A 20,009-nucleotide genomic window follows, 5' to 3' on the forward strand; every position below is an offset into this window, starting at 1 on the left:
TGTGTGTGTGTGTGTGTGTGTGTGTGTGTGTGTGTGTGTGTGTGTGTTTGTGTATGAGAGAGAAAGGGAGAGAAGCAGCTGTCCTCAGGATCCCTCTGTCTCTCTCCCGTTTGCTCTTTGCCAGCTAGCCGTCTCTCAGCCCACAGCGGAGATCTGAGGCGAGTATTTGGCTGATTCAGGCAAAGCAAAACAAAAACAAAACAGACCTTCAGATTACCAAATCTGAGGGAGTCACTGGGTGGGGATTCTTGAGCCCAGTTTCAATAGAGACCTGTCCATGGTCCTGACCACATCCTTTTCCCCCCCATGCCCCTCCCTCATCGGTTTCGAAGGCCGCAAGCAAGGGAGGAGCAGACGTCTTCGCCGGGGTCCTGGGCCCAGAGAAGCCCCCGGCCGAGCGGGTGGAAGCCGTCCGCACATACTCAGTGCGCCTCGGGCTGGTCTTGTGCGCCGGTGCTGGGGCTCTTTGGACCCCGCACCTGTTTCGAATCCCGGCGCGAGGCGCGGTGGGGGAGGCGGCGTGGGGGCGAGGCGGCGTCACGTGCCGGCGGCAGTGGCTGCCGGGGAAGGTTCCATTTCTTCCGCGCGCTCGCGGCGCTCCGCCCCACCCCAGACCGCCCCGCCCGCGGCTCCCTCAGGCCGCGCAGCCCGGCGACTGCGGGGCTAACCCCGCCCAGCTCCACTCGCCGGCTGCCCCGGCGCGTCCTCCGCCCGCACGCCCGCTCGCCGCCCCCGCCATCCAGTTGGTGCGGTCCAGGGCGAGCACATCATGGCGATTGAAGGTAAGTGGAGGCCGTCCGTGGTTGGTGAGGAGGGGGGAAGCCCAGGTAGCGGGGGCTCGGAGGTGCACGAGAGGCCGAGGCGAGGATGGGGCTGGGAGGCGGCTGTGGAGGCGCAAGGTCCCCGAATGCGTCCCGGGAGGCGGGTGGGCGGAGCGGCGCCGCGGGTCCTCCCGACTCTCGCCGGCCCTGGCTGTTCCGTCGGCCTCGCTCCGTGGCCCGGCGCGGGGAGGAGCTGGTCCGGCTGACAGGTATGGTGCCAGGGCCGCTGCCTCCTCCTGGCTGCGCGGAGTGGGGCTCCGGTGCGGCCCTGCAGACCCGGCGGGACGGGCTGGGGGAGCGAGGGACCGCAGGGTGTACCCCCTTCCATTGACCTCGCCTCAGCAAGCCATCCTCCCACAATACCCGCCTTCCTACTAAACTGGGAGCCCAGTTTTGCCGTCCCGGTCCTAACCCTTCTCAGTCCCTACTGTGGAGCCGATGCTGGGCTGTACTCTCTGTCCGTTCCCCTTTTGATTGCTGTTGTAGGGGACCAGAAAATTTGAAGTGAGGTTTATTTCCTTCTCAAGTGTTTTTTCCCCCTAACACTCAAAACTGGTTTTTCTCTATGAAAGAGGTATAAATACATCTTTACAACAAACGCACACGCTTAGAATCCTGCATATATGTCAGTCCTTTAAGTGTTATAGTGCCATGAATACTCATATTTTCAAAAAAGTAGCTTAATAAATTAAGTTCCTAGATAAGGTACATAGTTGGCACTAGAGTGTATTTTTCTCTTCTTCCAAAAACATGTAACTGGGATGAAGTGTCTATATTTTGCCTTTTTGTTTTGTTTTGTTTTTAAGGAAGATATTTGGAAAATTAATATAACTCGTCTAGGATTTATGTGAACGTCTGCATCATCTTTCAGCCCCTGTCTAACTCTTACCTTAATACAAACAATGAAAGTAGTTTGTAAAATTTCCCTGTGTGTTTGTATGCATCTATACAGATGTGCAAGGCCCTTACAGCAATACCATCACTAGGCTAAATTTTATGTGTTCCTCCTAAGTAAAACTTTTCAAAGCACTTCCCATCTTGGTGACCAATCCCTAGTGGCATACATCTTTGCCAGCTCCAGAATTGTTTTAGTTGTGTGTTTACATTTATCTTATTTAAGAGATTGATTACCTGTTATACGCAAGACACACATTCAAACAGTTTCAAGTGTCTGCTTTAGCTAAAGTGATAGAGGGCACTGGGAATAAGATCTACCAATAATCTTTGATATTCTTGTTATCCAGAGCGGTACTTTCAAACTTTTCCTTACTATGCTTTTTACTAGAGGTTTAAAATCAAGAAACCGAATACAGTGATTTATGTTTTGTACTTTATTTCCGCAACCACTTTGTAGTAGAATTTCTTACGACTTGGTAAAGATAAAAGCGTTATTGCAGAAAGCGAGGAAGAATCAGCCAGATAGTATCCAGATATGATCCTATAACTTGTAATTTCTTTAAAAATTTTCCAGTTTCCCCCCTTTTTCTCGATTGATCCTTCCCTTCTCCCCCGCCTCCCTGTAGTTAAATGTGATCGATTCCTTTTTTAAGTCAGCTGATGGCATTTTGCTCTGCCTATTACTACTTGTATGTTTAAAGAACAAGATTTTTGTTTTCCCTATTCAAGAGATTCTTCTGTGCTTGAGATACTCTTGATTAATATTTTCATACTTAAGCATTTGTTTAAGGCTTCATAATATAAAGGTCAGGAATTGTCTTTTCTAGTTTGGCAAGGAAACTAGTTAATACTAGCATTTCAAATAAAGATGTCAGGTAAGGTGTGCTGTTTATCACATACTAAAGCAGATTACTTATACACATCACCCCATGCTATGTTATGAAATAGAATGAGCTCTGGATGAGGGCTTTATACTATGGACATCTTAGAATTTTAGGGGCCCAAGGGAGCATCTCATCCCACCTTCCCAAAGAAGTGGCTGTTAAAACATGCAGTACCTTCATTCACCTGTTAATTCCGTAGACTTATTGAGCCATAGCTGTACTCAGCATTCTGTGCTAGACTCTGTGGGGCCGTAAAGATGAATAAAACCACATTTCTTCCCTCAAGGAGTACGTGTTCTGTTGGGGGAGACAGATAATTTTAACCATGCGATTACAATATAGTCTGAACACCAAGAGATGAATCATCCTTTTGTATAAAAATATTCAATGATAATGAGTTCATTGAACCAATATGCCAATGCGGAACTATAATTCTTATAGTTCATAAGGTCTTTGTTTTGACCAAAAATCTTCCATTTAGTAACTTCTATCTATCCACTCATCCTAGTTCTGCTTTCTAGAGCAATATATTAAAAGTTCACTATTCTCTGTGTATATGACATCACTTCTACCATTTGAAGACATCTCCTGAGCATTTTCTTTTCTAGACAAAATATTTCACTCTTCCTCTGGATGGTCTGTAGTTATATGTTTGAAATATGGTAGTGGGCCACTCCATTACAGATGTTTTGTTGAATATCGTACATTAAAACTGTTGTATCACTCCTTGACTTGGGCATAATCCTATTAATGTAGCTTAATATTAGAATAGCCTTTTTGGAACTTCATGTTGACTCAGGATGAGGTTGTAATCAACCAAAATTACAGTCTCTTTCACCTGGACTACTTTCAAGTCATGTGTCTTCAGTCCCTTGCATGGCTAACCAGTGTTTTGATTTGAAGAACAGATTATTTGTATCTGTTAAGCATACTCTTATTTGTCCTGCTCCATCGTTTTAGCCCTTTAATTTTTTTTTTTGGTCGTGCCACATGGCATATGGGATCTTAGTTCCCCAACCAAGGATTGAACCCATGCCCCCTGCATTGGAAGTGCCGGAGTCTTAACCTCTGGACCGCCAGGGAAGTCCCTAGTTTAGACTTTTAAGTACTAAGGGTTACTTTTATTTCCTTCTTTTTGGAAAACCCTTATTTTACAATAGCAATTAATCATTTGTTTCCTCTTTTTATCAATCAGACAGATAACTGCTAATCAGGACTTCAGACAAATATAACATGATGGTGTTACCCCTCTGAGCTAATATAATTCCAGTCAGAGGTGAAGAAGTTAGCCCTATCTTAGGTTAAGGTACAATTTTTAAAAAGCATATTGAAATATTGGGTAGTTTACAGATCCTTATTGTTACCCTAGAGGTTTGGTGGGTGATACCAGGTTGGGAATCATTGGTCCAGCCTCGCCTATCAAGATCTGTAATTGTTATCCGGCATATTAACTCTTCTAATGTTGGCCTCTGTCAGTCTGACATTGTTGACTATTTCCTGTTTTTCGAAGTTTTCTCTTCCTCTCTTGATTACTTACTTCTCAGCCTTCTGTTTATCTCCCTGATCTAATGTTTTCTGTGTTTCCATTCTCAACCCTATTCTCACTCTGCTTTATACACACTGCTGTAATTGCAATCTGTATAAAGAATAATGTTGGAATCACTTATTTATAAATTTGTCTCCCCAGTCTGACCGTAAATGCCTAGAGAAGAACGTTTATTTGGTTTTTATTCATTAGATTTTGTACAGTATCTGAAAATAGTATGTACTCAACACGTTTCTTGAATTGTTATAATGGACTTCTCTGCATTATCTTCATGGGTTGCATCCCTTGCCCGGATGTATTTGACCAAATATCTTCCATTTAGTAACTCCTATCTATCTCCTCATCCTAGTTCTGCTTTCTGGAGCAATACATTTAAAATCCACTATTAATAACTTAAAAGTACGCGTGGTTTTCCTAACTTATATTTCCAGATAGTAGCTACATATCTTGGACGTTTCACAGCAATTCAGAATGTTTAGCTTGGGACATTCAAAATGTCCTAAACTAAAGTTGTCGTCACAGCTACTGAGTCCAGCCTCCATGCTCCCCACTCCATGCAAATTTACCATCTGAGTAGCATTCTTAAATAACCAGACACCTGAATTACAAAGCTGGAAATCAACCCTGTCTTATAATTCACTCCCCACATCCTGTTGATTACCAAGTCGTACCACGCCTACATCTCAAATTAACTGATGATGTTTAGTGCTTACATTTTAGGTTTTCCCTTATCTGTCATTAAGAGACTTGTATTAGTTTCCTCACTTGTCATCTCCAGTCTTTAAGATTCATTCCAATCCATTTTTCAAACAGTCGCTAGTTATCTTTGTAAACTTCGAATCTGAATTATTTAAAACCTCAAGATAAAGCTAGTCTTTAGTGATCTGGCCTATACCCTTCTTTCATCCAGTCCGTATTTTTCTGTCTCTTCCATAAGATTATCATAAGACTCCTTGCAGAATGTTTTGCTGAAGTAAAAATATTCACCTTTATTGTTAACTTGCTATATATTAACTTTAAGTACTTAACATCTGTGGGTAGCATTTTTAAAAATTGTGAAAGAAGAGTAAATTAGAGAATCTGTGTGTGTGTGTATACTCACGTTTTAATTTCATTTCATTTAATTTTTTTTTGCGGTACGCGGGCCTCTCACTGTTTTGGCCTCTCCGGTTGCGGAGCACAGGCTCCGGACGCGCAGGCTCAGCGGCCATGGCTCACGGGCCCAGCCGCTCTGCGGCATGTGGGATCTTCCCGGACCGGGGCATGAACCCGCGACCCCTGCATCGGCAGGCGGACTCTCAACCACTGCGCCACCAGGGAAGCCCTATACTCATTTTTTGTTCATAATGCATCTTACAGTTTATCACACACTTTCACATATATTTTTTAAGTCATTAGTACAATTTTGAGATGCTCTTGAAGATTTGTTGTGACTCTTAAAATTTCCAAGACATAATTTGGGCTTTCAAAAGCCATTTGAGGGCTTCCCTGGTGGCGCAGTGGTTGGGGGTCCGCCTGCCGATGCAGGGGGCGCGGGTTCGTGCCCCGGTCTGGGAGGATCCCACGTGCCGCAGAGCGGCTGGGCGCGTGAGCCATGGCCGCTGAGCCTGCGCGTCCGGAGCCTGTGCTCCGTAACGGGAGAGGCCGCAGCGGTGAGAGGCCCGCGTACCGCAAAAAAAAACACACAAAAATAAACAAAGCCGTTTGAAATGTGGAATTAAAAAACCCAATACAGGACTTCCCTGGCAGTCCAGTGGTTAAGACTCCATGCTTCCACTGCAGGGGACATGGGTTCAATCCTTGGTCGGGGAGCTAAGATCCTGCATGCTGCACAGCCAAAAAAAAAATAAAATAAATAAAATAAAGGACCAATTTAAAAAAAAAACAATACAGACATGTATTATTAGTCTTGAGGGAGAACATCACACTCCTTTCCTTCTTTCCATTCTATTGTTAAAGCTATATCATTACAATGTATACAGGGCATAATATAATTAGAAAGTCCTACCTGTCAGTCTGTGGCTGACTAAGGCAATTTACTGAACAGTTTATATTTGGAAGATTTAGAGTTCAGTTTAAGCAGTGATGTTCCTAGAAGAGATCCTTTGGCTTTCGGCAGGAATAAAATTTCTAATATTTCACAGAGATTTATGACATGTTTGTATATTAGGTAAATTTGTTCACAGTACTTTTGAGTAATTTACAGTTTATTTTAGGTTCCTTTTCTAACTCATTAAACAAAATTAGAAAAAAGTAGGGAACACTAGAGAAATATTTGTATTAAGAAGCATTTCACTTTTTGAAATTTTAAGTAGTATTAGAATGCAACAGTGTATGCCAGTGTGGAAAGCAGAGAGAATCAAGTATTGGCTTTATTTATACAATTTGTTGAGTAATACTGTTGGCATTGTTGCTTTCTTTAAAATGACTATAATGTTTGTCCATAGTGTGTGTGTAGTAGTAGAGTAGATTGTCTTCATGGATTTGATTTCCATTCAGCTGATGTTCATTCTTACCTCCACCCTCCCCAGATCCTCACTTGTTAATACTTAATGTGAACATGCATATAGAGATAACATAAGGCTGATCAAACTACTGTAAATAAAAACATTCCAAGTTTTTGAGTAAAATGAATATTCACACATTTTATATGTATATGTAGTAAAATTTTAATTGAAGCCTAACAAATTGGAATCCCTGATTTTTCACTTTTTAGGAGGAAGAAATAGTGACAACACAGCAAGCTGTTATTAGGAATTTATTTAAAAACAAACTTAGGATCGATATGTGTATTCAGTAGTTTCCTATTTTCACATTTTAGGGCTGTTATTAGAATTGATATTGAGTCGTCAAAAGATGGAGGATTTTAATGAAATATTAAATTATGTTCAGTATTCTGAGCTTACTGATGCAGTAATGAATATTAGTAGCTTTAAAAAATGATCTGGTGCAGTAGTGGAAAAAAAAGGTATTCTCAGTTAAATAGAAAATTAAATTAAGTAGACTACCTTCTTGTGAGCATATACTTCTTCAAGGTTTTATGGTAATAATGAGCTTCTAAGAGTCAAAAACATAATTAACAAAAAAACTGAATTGAGTGGTCAAAAGTGGGAAAAATGGATTACGTTTGTGAACAGTAAATTTACTTTATAAGGTAAAACTTATACCTGTTAGAAAAATTATTGAGTAAATTTATAGGAACTTGTATGGCTCAAAAGAAAAACTGTATTTACTATGCTGTGCAAACCATGATCTTTCAACAACACTGGGACAACACTGGGGACTAAAATTGGTGTTATTCCTTGAATGACTTAAATAGGGACAAATTAAAAAGTGTCTAGAGATTAGGGACTGTAGTCTAAATGGGTTAAGTTGGTTGGGAGGAGTTGGCAACATTAATAGGAAATATTTAAAGTTTTATGCCTATTATGGAAGTATAGGTATCTGCTGAAGAATTAGCTATAGCAATTAATTAATGTGAGCTAGACACGAATTAAAAGGCTGTGGCTACTTTAATGCATGTTTTTTGGAGAGAAATCTTTAGATGAGAAGGAATTTAAGATAGTTCTAAAGTAGCCTTGCAGTGTTCGACTTAGAAGAAATTAATAGAAGAATAGAAGCTGTAAATTGTAGTGATTTAGGCTAATGGTCAAAGTAAAAGTGGCAGAACAAATAAAGTCAGTTTTAAAAAGGTTTCATTTTAAAGGAACCAAATGTTTGGGTTTAATTTCGTTTTTGTATACCTGGGCGTATTTTGATGGGAATATAACATCACTACATATTTTCCTTCTGTAGACATGTGAAAAGTACATACATACTTTATAATATCTATCCCTTCCCCTCTAAAGCGAATTGCTGGTTCCCAGGCACACTTTTAAGTATGTGCACATTCATATACAAACATACACATGCACACATTCACAGCACACATGTGTGAACCCATACACATCTATGTCCTCTTGTACCCTGACTTATTCCAATTGTAGAGGATTAGTTTATATTATGCTCCTACATGGGTTTGCCTGAGGGAAAAGATGGTAACTTTGACTAAGCTTGTCAATTTCTGTTTCTCATTTCCATGTTGCTGAGATGATTATTTCAAGACAATGCTAGTATTATCTCCAAAAATAGTTTTGAGAAATTCACTTTTATTTAAATTACCTTAAAGAATTAGAAAACAATATAATAATTTTCATAAAAATGAAGAAATATCAATGTTTACTTTTTCACTCTATTAAACTTAGTATTCCGATTACTTTTTTCTGACAATTAAATAGTGACAGTTAACTAGTGACTGGGCAACGCCACTTAACCTTTAGTGCCTTGGTTTGTTTATCTATAATGAACTAGACAAATTTATTTCTGAATTTTAGTCATTTTATATTCAGTCATTTTAATATGATTTCCAGGTCTTTATTATAATGTCTTTGAAGTAAATTTGGTATGTGAAAAATTATATTCATATGAGTTCATTTTGACTATTCATTTTAGTGGAAAACTCATCTTACTCTAAAGAGATTGACTAATTGATTACGTAAATAATCGTTCCTTCAAATTGGTTCAGCCATTACAGAAAACAATATGGAGTTTCCTCAGAAAATTACAAATAGAACTACTATATGATCCAGCAGTCCCACTCCTGGGTAGATATCCAAAGGAAATGAAAACAGTATATCGAAGAAATGCATGCACTGCCATGTTTATTGTAGCATTATTCACAATAGCCAAGATTGGAAACAGCCTAAGTGTCTGTCAGCAGATGAATGGCTAAAGAAGATTTGAGATACACACGCACACATATGCACACACATGTATATGTATACATACAGTGGAATGTTATTTAGCTATGGGTAAGAAGGAAGTCCTTCCATTTGTGACAAAATGAATGGACCTTACAGGTATTATGCCAAGTCAGAGGAAGACAAACATATGATAACTTATGTGTGGATTCTGAAAAAGCTGAACTCATAAAATAAAAACAGAATAGAAGGGTGGTTACCAGGGGCTGGAGGGTGGGGAAATGGGGAGATGTTGTATAAGGGCAACTCACAACCAGCTGATAAATAAGTCCTGGAGATCTAATGCACAGCATAGTGCAATAATGTGTATAAACTTCAAAGTCGCTAAGAGACTAGATCTTAATTGTTCCCACCACAAAAAAGAAAAGATAATCATGTGACAGGATAGAGGTATTAGCTTACACTAAAGTCTTACGGCAGTATGTGAGAGTATCAGATCAACACGTTGTACACCTTAAACTGTGTTCTATGGCAGTTTATCTCAGTAAAAACAAAAAATAATGATTCCCCTGTGTATTGGATATACATACTTGATTATCACCATGATATACACTTTACATATCTTAAAATTTTTTATGTCGGTTATACCTCAAAAAGCTGAAGTTTAAAAAGTCAGTAATCATTCCCCTTGTGCATTATACTGTTAAAATCAGTAAACCACTTTCAGATTACCACCATATCTAAGTCAGGATATGCCTACTGTGACTTGCCTTTGGCTTACAAATCTGACGTTTCTCTTGTAAACTTTTCAGATTACTTTTAGAAAGTTTTGAAAAAGGCAAAAAATTTGTACATAGTTCACTGTATCTCAGATTGAAGAAGTGTTGAAGCCTTTTGATTCCCAAACATATACCTTAAAAATATACATTTAACCTATGCAATGCATATTTTTTTCCTTACTCTCTTTCTCATCTTAGGAAGGGTTGAGGATAAAAAGAATATTGATTTTATTGTTTGATAATAATGTTTATTTAACTTTTTGTATTTCTTCTTTTGTACTTTTAAAAGTAAGTTTTCCCCTCCCAAATTTTACTTTATTGTCTGACATTTACCTATCTTTAATATTCCTTTCTATTTCAGTAATAAGAGTGATTGCTCTTGAGTTAGACATGTATATCAGTGAAATCTCACTTGTTGGTTAGAATTTTCAGAACAAATATCGAGAAGAGTAGAGCTCAATATTAGTTGCTTTTCCTAATTATGTGATTTTTGTGCATACTTTGGCAAATGTAATTGTCAATTGACTATAAATTTAAAATATAGTAACTATTTGACTTTTTATTTATAAAATTCTTTCATTTGATATAGATAAATTGAGTACTTTTAAAAGTGGGAGTTAGCTTTCATTGTCATTTGCAGTTTTGAGAAAAGTTTAGACTACAGTAGTTTTTGTTATTGTTAATGCTAAGCCTTGTAAAAATGATGCAGTTATAGTGAAGATTAGGTGTGTAGAGTAAAACCTAACAAATTTATATTACATATGCGGGAAGTCTAGTTTCAATTACAGGCTTTAAAAAGTGCAGGCTTGTTGCATGAATTAAGTACATGACTCAAACTAAGTTATAAGTGTTACCATCTGGAGAATAGGTCTTAATGACTATATAAGAACTGTTTCTAAGTAGCCTATGAAAACATCAGTGATGGTGTCAATATACATTATAGTTATGTTGTTATTATGTGGTTCTTCTAAATTTCTTGAAAGTAGTTTCTTCTTATAATTTGGTAAATATTCCCCTTCCTGCCATTTGACTAGTTTCTCACTTTTAAAGATAAGGTGGTAGATAGGTATAGTTCATTCTACCCCTTCAGCAACCGATCAGTGATTACTCATTGGTAATATTCCAGTTGATAAGGTTTCACTGTGTTTATACTGAGGTTTACTGAATAATAATTCTTTTATAATCATAACTTTATTTTACGTGTTTCTTGCTAAGTCTGTCTTCCTGATAACAGTGATTAGTCTGTATTGTTGATAATAGAGAAGCAACGGCATTGTTACAGCCAAGTTAGAATGTAGCTCTAACCTACTTTAGTGATAGAAATACTGTTTTCTAGTTTTTTAGCTTGCTTCCTGGATGACCTACTTTTTTTTTTAGTGGATATCATGGTTTTTATTTCTCATGTTATTGCTGTAAGCTATTTCTGTTTCTTATAAAGTAACTGTTCATAATAAGCTTTTTTAATGAGGTAAGATGATGAAATTATTTAATATTTTCATTATGCAAAGCTTAAACATAATTTTCAGCATAATTATAAGGTTATGCATATATAGAACACTACAGAATTTTATTCAGCTTACATTCATTTCAGGTAGTGGCACTATGTTTCAGAGTGAAGGAAATACCTATTTTTATGGTAACAATATTACTCTTATGATAGCGAATGTAATTTTTGATAATGATTAAGATAAAGTATATTTTGGTTAAATTTGTCAGTTTTATCATCATAGTACTTATAAAATTTGTCTTATAGATTTATAAGAGTGGGTAGGTGGAGAATGGGGAAAGATCACAATATGAGTATATGTGATAAAATGCAAATAGTGCCTTTAAGGAGTTGACCCTTCCATGATAACTTACCTGTATATATTAAGGCTCAGATACAAAAGTGGGTCTTCCTTGCATCGTTTCCTTCTAGATGATGTAAAGAGGTGCTTAGGAAATGGTGCTATGATTTCTGCTCTTGAGAAGCTTGCCATTTGAAATAAAATACTCGAGTGGAGCTTCCTTATTCCAGGACTTTGTAAGACCTTGATTTATGGGTTCAGGAAGATTCTGCGTATCAGATTTATCATATTTGTATAGGTAAGTTTAAAGAGAAGAATTAGGAAACGTTTTTATGAGCCCATTTCTAGAAGCTGATTTAAAACCTTGTAAGTCTTTGTAACAGTCAAACTCAGGTTATGATCTGGTTTTAATTTCTAACCAAAATTTTCTTAACAGGTGGAGAAAGAACCTGTGGAGTACATGAACTTATCTGTATTAGAAAAGGTGAGTCAGTGCTCTGCATGGATATTTAAATACAAAATGAACACTTCACAGTGTATGATACATTGTAGTACAATGGCAGATAATTTGGACTTACAGAGTATAAAATCTAATAAATATTAACGTTTGTTATTTGTATTGTAGACTTAACCATTCATCAAGTACCTACTGCTTATTATGCGGTTATTGAGAGTTGTTACTTTATATTTAGTTTTCATGGGCTGATAAAGCCTGGTTTCTAGCATATTGGTTATCAGATGTGGTGAAGAGGCAAAGAATGGAGGGTTTGATTTTTGTTCCCTTTCAGAATCTGGAATCTGAGTGCATGCTGATCTCCCATTGACTTCTGTTCTATTACTGTACCCCATCAGAGAGATGTGAGGAGTTGGTTGAAATTCAAATCGGGAACATGTCCAAAGACCACAACATCTTTTGACACCAACAACTGTCTATGCTTCCTTAGAAGGAGCCACCTGGCAACTGGGTGGTTGAACAAGGTGGCCCCAGGAAAGGTAATTCAGTTATTAGGTGGGAGGCAAGGAATCAGGTATTCTCTAGATTTGGAAGAATCAGGAAAACCTTGGGAGTCCCCACACTCCTAAGCAGTCACACCTGTGACAGGGTGTGAAGAAAGGGGAGGTCAGGGGAAGAGATCTTCATAAATGTACTACTCTTTTCTCTTTTTAAACTTGGGGGACTTTCCTTTTCTTACGTCTTTCTTGAAAACCGAGTTGGCCCTCCTGAGTCTGGCCAGCTAGCAGCACTCCTTGCCCTAACATTTCACCCTAAGGAGGTTTGAGACGATGTCAGTATTTGTGGTACGTGGGTATGATTGACATACCAGGGAATGTCAGCATACTTTTAGGAAGTCTTCAACAGGTCTGAAAAGCCTCAGCTTCTTTAGAGTTGAGTAAAAGGTTTTTAATTCTTTTTTAGGTGAATTTGGCGTAATCATGCTAGTTTGTCTATGTGTCACTGCCTTTGATTGCTGTTCATTTAAAAATTGTCTCCTTCCTGTATTAAAGTGTAATCTATCTATATGTCTGGTACCACAAAAGAGAAAATTGAAGTCAGTTCCCTGAAATCTCAAATTTAGGATTGTGGAGATGGGGGAGAGAGGGGACAAATTATATGTTGTTTTCTTTGTCTGTGTAAACATTTTTAGTCTTCAACTATAACATATTAATCCATATTTGCTCAAAATGTTTTAGATAATTTTATAGTCACTACCTTGTCCCAGGAAAACTTTTTAAAACACAGAACTTACTTGGACAGGAAAAGGCACCGTACAAATCAGCTGAAATCAAAAACTATAAAACTGTGGTCAGATGAAGAGAGAATCAGGACAAGAGTAGAGATAGCTAGAGGGGAGGAAAATAAAATGTGTGGAGGGCTTTTCGTGGCTACAAGGGGAACAGAAAGCTACAATGGAGATAATAGTGTAGGTAGTGACAGATGATGATCTGAACACACACCTTTTTATTATGGCTCTTCTTGCTGTTCTTTATTGCTATCTCCATTCGTATCCAGGTGGTTCTCCGACCATGCCTTGCCCAGATTTCTCTGTATTAGTCCAGCTTGTTCACTTGTTCCAATTTCCTAAAGAATTTAAAATCTGTGATTAAAATTTTAAAAAATCGTCACAGTGCAGCTATGCAATGGAAAAGTCTCTGAATCTATGTGTATCCCCTCAGCATTCAGTGTCCTCTTCTAGTGGAAGTTCCATAAGTATTTGAATATTTTAAAAATGAATGCTCAGAGCTAAAGCTTTTGCATTTTATTTTTTATTTAAAAAAATTAAAAAAAAATTTTTTTTTTTTTGGCTGCACTGCGTGACATGTGGAATCTTAGTTCCTCAACTAGGTATTGAACCTGTGCCTCTGCAGTGGAAGCACGGAGTCTTAACCACTGGGCCACCAGGGAAGTCCCTAAAGCTTTTGCATTTTAAACTGGACTTTCAAAGAGTAGAGCCTATGAAGGTTATATCAAGTGGAATAATTGTAATTAGTATCAATGGTTCTGGCAAGATGACATCTCTAACATTATGTTCAACTTGTTTTTATCTGTTTGGCTGTTCTCTGTCTCCTTTGCTGGCTTCTCTCCTCTGTCAGACCTGTAAATGTTAGAACATACCAGAGTTGGGTCCTGGGCTTGCTTCCTCTTTCCATCTATTCTTTCTGTTTAATTTTATTTGGTTCTGTTGTTTTAAATGCCATACAGATTTATAAATCTGGCTCTGAGCTGTCCTTGAGCTTCCTGCTCTTATATCAAACTACTTACTTGATATTTCTATCTGGATGTCTGTTAGAATAAAAACTTGGCGTGTCCAAAATGCAAATCTCGATTTTCTCACGTGAATCTATACCTTCCTCACTCTTGTCCATCTCAGCTAATAAACAGAACAGTCTACCCAGTTGCTCAAGTCCCAACTTAAGAATCATCATATTTCTCTTTCTTTTATCTTCTGCATTTAATTTATTATTATTAGCAAGTTTTGTCAATTCTGCTTTCAAAATATATTTTGAATCTATCCTCTTTTTTCCTTCCTGCTGTTATCATCATAGTCTGTGTCCTTATCTTCTCTTGCTCACACTACTGTAATGGTTTTCTAACAGGTTCCCTTACTTACACTCTTACCTCCTTTCAGTGATCCTTTTAAATGTTTACATTGAAATGTTTACATTGAAATCAGGTCGTATCACTTTGCTGATTGGAATTCTTCTGTGGATTCCCGCTATACCTAGAATAAAATCAGAGTGCCTTACCCTGATCTACAAAGCCTTACATTATAACATCAACTCAGAAGTCTCATCTGTAAATCCTCAAAATGTCATCTAAATTTCATCAACTCAGAAGTCACATCATCTAAATCATTTACATCAGGTATGGGTGAAACACTGGATATGATCCATCCTGGTTCAGAATTCCTCTCCATCTCTAGACATGTGAAACGAGCAAATATGTTACCTGTACTTCAAATACAATGATGGAACAGGATAACGGTTACAGACATTTCCACCCCAAAGGTGGTAAAATGGGGAGAAGAGAGGAGTCACTGGTACCAAGCAGTTTTGAAATCCAATTGGGAAAAATATATTCGGTTTCAAGGCCTGGAAATAATACTCTGTTGCTCTTGGCCCTGATGTCTGAGGCTCCACTCTCAGAATTTAAGACTCTACCCTTGGAGTCATCCTTCCTTTTTCAGGAAAGGTGGTGTATATCTGCACCTGAGTATTTTTATCAGCCTGTTTCCTGTCTGTAGAATTTTGGTCTGTTTGTCTTCTTTCATTTTGTCCGCTCTTGTCCCTTTCAGTCTGAGGTGGTGGTGTTCTGCTGGTGTAACAGTCTCAGGAAAGATTCTCGTGAGTCTTCTCTGTTCGTCATGTGGGTTCCTTCCATAAGACAAGACCCCCCTCCACATGTCTTTCCTGGATGATTCCATCTCTGTTTTTGGCTTCTGCCGGGACGGCTGAGGAGATCCATGAGTCACATGTCTAATCTCTTCCGAGAGCCCTCTGTGTCACTGAACCTTGTGACCTTTTGTTCATTTTGAGGCACGGGCAAAAGGTTGTCTAGCCACACTTTGGCTTTGTCTCCAGAACACACTTTCTTAACATTGAATCCCTGATTTTAGCATAATTTACAATCTGGGTAGGCTGAGGATTTTCCAAATCATCAAGTACTGGTTCCTTTTTGCTTAACAGTTCTTCCCTCACTTTATCTCGTTCCTCTCAGATTTAACCATAAGCAGCATGAAGAAACCCAGGCTGCACCTTCAGCACTTTGCTTGGGAATCTCCTCAGCTAAGTATCCAAGTTTGTTGTTTACAAGTTCTACTTTCCATGTAATTGTGGGACACGATTTAGCTAAGCTTTCTGTGACAAGCACCTCCTTTCCTCCAGTTTCCAATAACATGTTCTTATGTTCTTCATTTCCTTCTGCGCTCTCACCAGTAGCACCTTTAGCATTTATATTTCTACCAGTGGTCTGTTTATGACTATTTAGGTATTCTAGATCTAATACGATACGAATTTTCTGTACCACGCTCCTCATTTTCTTCTGAGTCCTCACTACCAGGGTCATTAACATCCATATTTCTACTAAAAGTCCGTTCAAGGCAATTTAGGCTTTTTCAGTTGTGCCCCTCAAAATTCTTCAAACTTCTTCCCATTACTTAATTTCAATGACTTAATCATAACAAATACCTAACTGCCTCATGGTTAGGTATTTGTTTTAGTGGCACCCCACTTTCAGATACCGAAATCTGTGTTCATTTCCTTCAGTTGCTATAATATTTGGCCACAACTTTTGGTGGCTAAAACAACACAAATTTATGCTCTTGCAGTTCTGGAGGTGAAAGTCCAAAGTCAGTTCCACTGGGCTGAGGGCAGACATTTCTTCTGGAGGCTTGAGGGGAGAATCTGTTTCCTCAACCTTTCCATCATCTTGGGACCATGATCTGCCTTCCTTGGCCTGTGGACCCTTCCTCCATTTCAAGGCATTTCACTTTGAACTCTGCCTCTGTTGATCCATGTAATGTTCTCCCGCACCAGCTCTTTGAATGACTGATTCCTCTAGTTCTTTCCTTTGCAGTCACACATTCCCTACTGACATAAGTCTTAAGTCACCCCCTCATCCTTTTTTATTCTTAATCTCAATGATATCACCCTCCTTATTTAATAACATCTATTTTAATTGGCACTTATCACCTAAATAGTTATTAACTTTGGGGGGAGGAGCTGTATGTCTCCTCCATTACGATAAAAGCTCTAAGAGGGCATTAGTGTTGACGGACTTGTTCACTGCTCTATCCCCAGTGCCTGAAAGAGCACAGGACATATGATAGATGTTATTGGAGTTAATAAATGAATGATTGAAGTGCATTTGGCTGAATTGATCCTGAATAATTTAATCTGATGCCTACTAGTTAGTTACAAGGTATTTATTATATACTTTCTTTATGCAAGCAAAATTCTAAATGTAATGACTGGTTAAAGAAACAGGGATTTCTTTTTTTCAGCGATATTTTGAACTTGATAATATAAAAATTTCTGCTGTAAAACACCCGAAACTGCTAGAGAAAATATAGCAAACATACCTTTAAATGTGTTTTTGAGCCCACAGAAAAGTTAGGGAACCCTCAGGGTCTAACAGTGTAGCAGGTTATTAGGGAAATGCAAATAAAGAGCACACTGAGATGCCATTTCACCCCCACTAGGATGGCTAATACCAAAAAGACAATAATAAATGTTGATGAATTATTATTAATAATCATTAAATAAAATATTGTTATCAATTTATTATAATGATTATTATGAGGTTATGGAACCTCATACATTACTGGTGGGATTGTAAAATGGTGCAGCCACTTTGGAAAACAGTTCGGCACTTCCTCAAAAAGTTAAAAATAGAGTTACCAGATAATCCAGAAACTTTATTTCTAGGTACATACCCAAGAGAACTGAGAACATGTTTACCCAAAAACCTGTATAGTAATAGTCGTAATGTCATTATTCATAAGAATCCAACAGTAGAAGCAGCCTAAATGTCCATGAACTGATGAATGGATAAACAAATGTGGTATATCCATACAATGGAATATTATTCAGCACTAAAAAGGAATGAGATATTGATTATGCTACAGCATGGATACACCTTGAAAACATTATAAGTAAAAGAAGATAGACATAAAATATGTATGATTCTATTTATGTGAATCACGTATTGTATGATTCAGTTTATATGAAGTGTCTAGAGTAGGTGAATCCAAAGAGACAAAAAGTAGATTAGTGGTTGCAAGGGGCTGGGGGAAAGAGGGAATGGAGTGACTACTGATGGGTACAGAGTTTCTTTTTGGAGTGATGAAAATGTTCTGAAATTAGACAGTAGTAATGGTTGCACAGCTCTATGAATATACTAAAAACCACTGAACTATACACTTTAAAAGGATATAATTTATGGTATGTGAACTTTATCTCAATAAAGTTGTTATTAAAAAATAACAGGAGCTGAAAATCAGAGCTGTAGATATATTTAGTGGCTTCTCACATGGTGGTCATACATCTAACAGATAAGGTAGATGATGTATCACTTTTTTATGATCTAATCTTAGAAGTACGCACATGGTGCCACTTCTGCCACATTGGCATAAGCATTTACAAGCCTGCCAACATTCAAAGGGAGGAGACATAGGCCCTACTTCTTAATGGGAGTAGTGCCAAAGAATTTTGGGCCATTTTTAAGAAAATCAAAAAACCTTACATGCCTAAGTTAGAAGAGAATGAAAACTTATGAGATTAGTATTCAGCGCAAGAAGTTAGAGCTATCTCATAAGTTCAGAGAAAGTTGAAAGAAGGAAACACTAAGGGTAAAAGAAAATTAATGAAATAGAAACAGTTACAGTAAGAGCATCAAGAGAGCCAAAATGCTAGTACTTTCTTTTTTTTAGCTTTTAATATAAATTTATTTATTTACTTTTACATTCTTTTTTTGAATATTCTTTTCCATTATGGTTTATCACAGGATATTGAATATAGTTCCCTGTGGTATACATTAGGACCTTGTTGTTTATCCATTCTAAATGTAATAGTTTGCATCTACCAACCCCAAACTCCCAGTCCATTCCTCTCCCTTCCCCCCTCCCCCTTGGCAACCACAAGTCTGTTCTCTATGTCTATGAATCTGTTTTTGTTTTGTAGATAGGTTCATTTGTGCCATATTTTGGATTCCACATATAAGTGATATCATATGGTATTTGTCTTTCTCTTTCTGACTGACTTCACTTTAGTATGATAATCTCTGATTGCATCCATTTTGCTGCAAATGGCATTATTTCATTCTTTTTTATGGCTGAGTAGTATCCATTGTATATATGTACCACATCTTCTTTATCCATTCATTTGTCAATGGACATTTAGGTTGTTTCCATGTTTTGGCTATTGGGAATAGTGCTGCTGTGAACATAGGGGTGCATGTATCTTTTTGAATTATAGTTTTGTCCAGATATGTGCCCAGGAATGGGATTGCTGGATCATATGGTAATTCTATTTTTAGTTTTCTGAGGAACCTCCATACTGTTTTCCATAGTGGCTGTACCAGTTTACATTCCCACCAGCAGTATAGGAGGGTTCCCTTTTCTCCACACCCCCTCCACTATTTATTATTTGTAGTCTTTTTGATGCTAGCCATTTTGACAGGTGTGAGCTGATACCTCACTGTGGTTTTGATACGCATTTCTGTAATAATTAACAGTGTTGAGCATCTTTTCATGTGCCTACTGGCTATCTGTATGTCTTCTTTGGAGAAATGTCTGTTAAGGTCTTCTGCCCATTTTTTGATTGGATTATTTGCTTTTTTGTTGTTGAGTTGTATGAGCTGTTTGTATATCTTGGAGATTAAGCCCCTGTCTGTCGCATCATTTGCAAATATTTTCTCCCATTCTGTAGGTTGTCTTTTCTTTTTTTTTTTAATGGTTTCCTTTGCTGTGCAAAAGCTTGTAAGTTTGATTAGGTCCCATTTGTTTATTTTTGTTTTTATTTGGGAGACTGACCTAAGAAAACATTGGTATGCAAAATGCTAGTAATTTGAAAAGGCTTATGAAATAGAAATATCTCCAGCGTTGATAATTAAAACAATCAGACAGAAGCAACATGTAAATAATATTAGGCTTGTAAGAGGGGATATAATTGCAGTTACAAGTGAGCTTTCAAAAATCCTAAAAGTGTTAACGACTTTTTGATAGCAAAACTGAAGTCATAGATGAAATGGACAATTTCAGCGAAAAATATAATTTAAACTCATAGAGAAGTTGAATTAATCACTAATGATTTTTTCTGGCAACTACTTTCCAGCCTTCAAAGAAAAAAGGAACCCAGTCTTATTAAAACTGTTTCAGAGACTAAGAAAAATGGAACATTACCCCAGATTACTTCATGAGACTAGAATATAACCTCAATACTCATTCAGACTAGTACAGTGTGCAAGAGGGAAATACATGCTAATCTTACTTAGAAATATGAATATAAGAATTAGCAAACCAAACCCAGAAATGTTTTTTTTTTTTTTTTTTTCGGTAC

The 20,009-nt window shown here is 37.8% G+C and overlaps 1 protein-coding gene across 1 annotated transcript in view; it reads left to right on the forward strand.

Annotated features, from left to right (window-relative positions):
• Window positions 1–769: 769 nt before the first annotated feature.
• The window catches only part of SYT14 (synaptotagmin 14), a 230,638-nt gene continuing 211,398 nt past the window's right edge, over window positions 770–20,009 (forward strand). The window contains exons 1-2 of the mRNA XM_027082901.1: window positions 770–782; window positions 11,890–11,937. Of these exons, the coding sequence (XP_026938702.1) occupies window positions 770–782; window positions 11,890–11,937 (61 nt within the window). The remainder of the gene's footprint in view (window positions 783–11,889; window positions 11,938–20,009) is intronic.

This window comes from Aethalodelphis obliquidens, unplaced genomic scaffold, assembly GCF_003676395.1.
Source record: "Aethalodelphis obliquidens isolate GAN/ISIS:26980383/991018 unplaced genomic scaffold, ASM367639v1 scaffold48, whole genome shotgun sequence".
Lineage (NCBI taxonomy): Eukaryota > Metazoa > Chordata > Mammalia > Artiodactyla > Delphinidae > Aethalodelphis > Aethalodelphis obliquidens.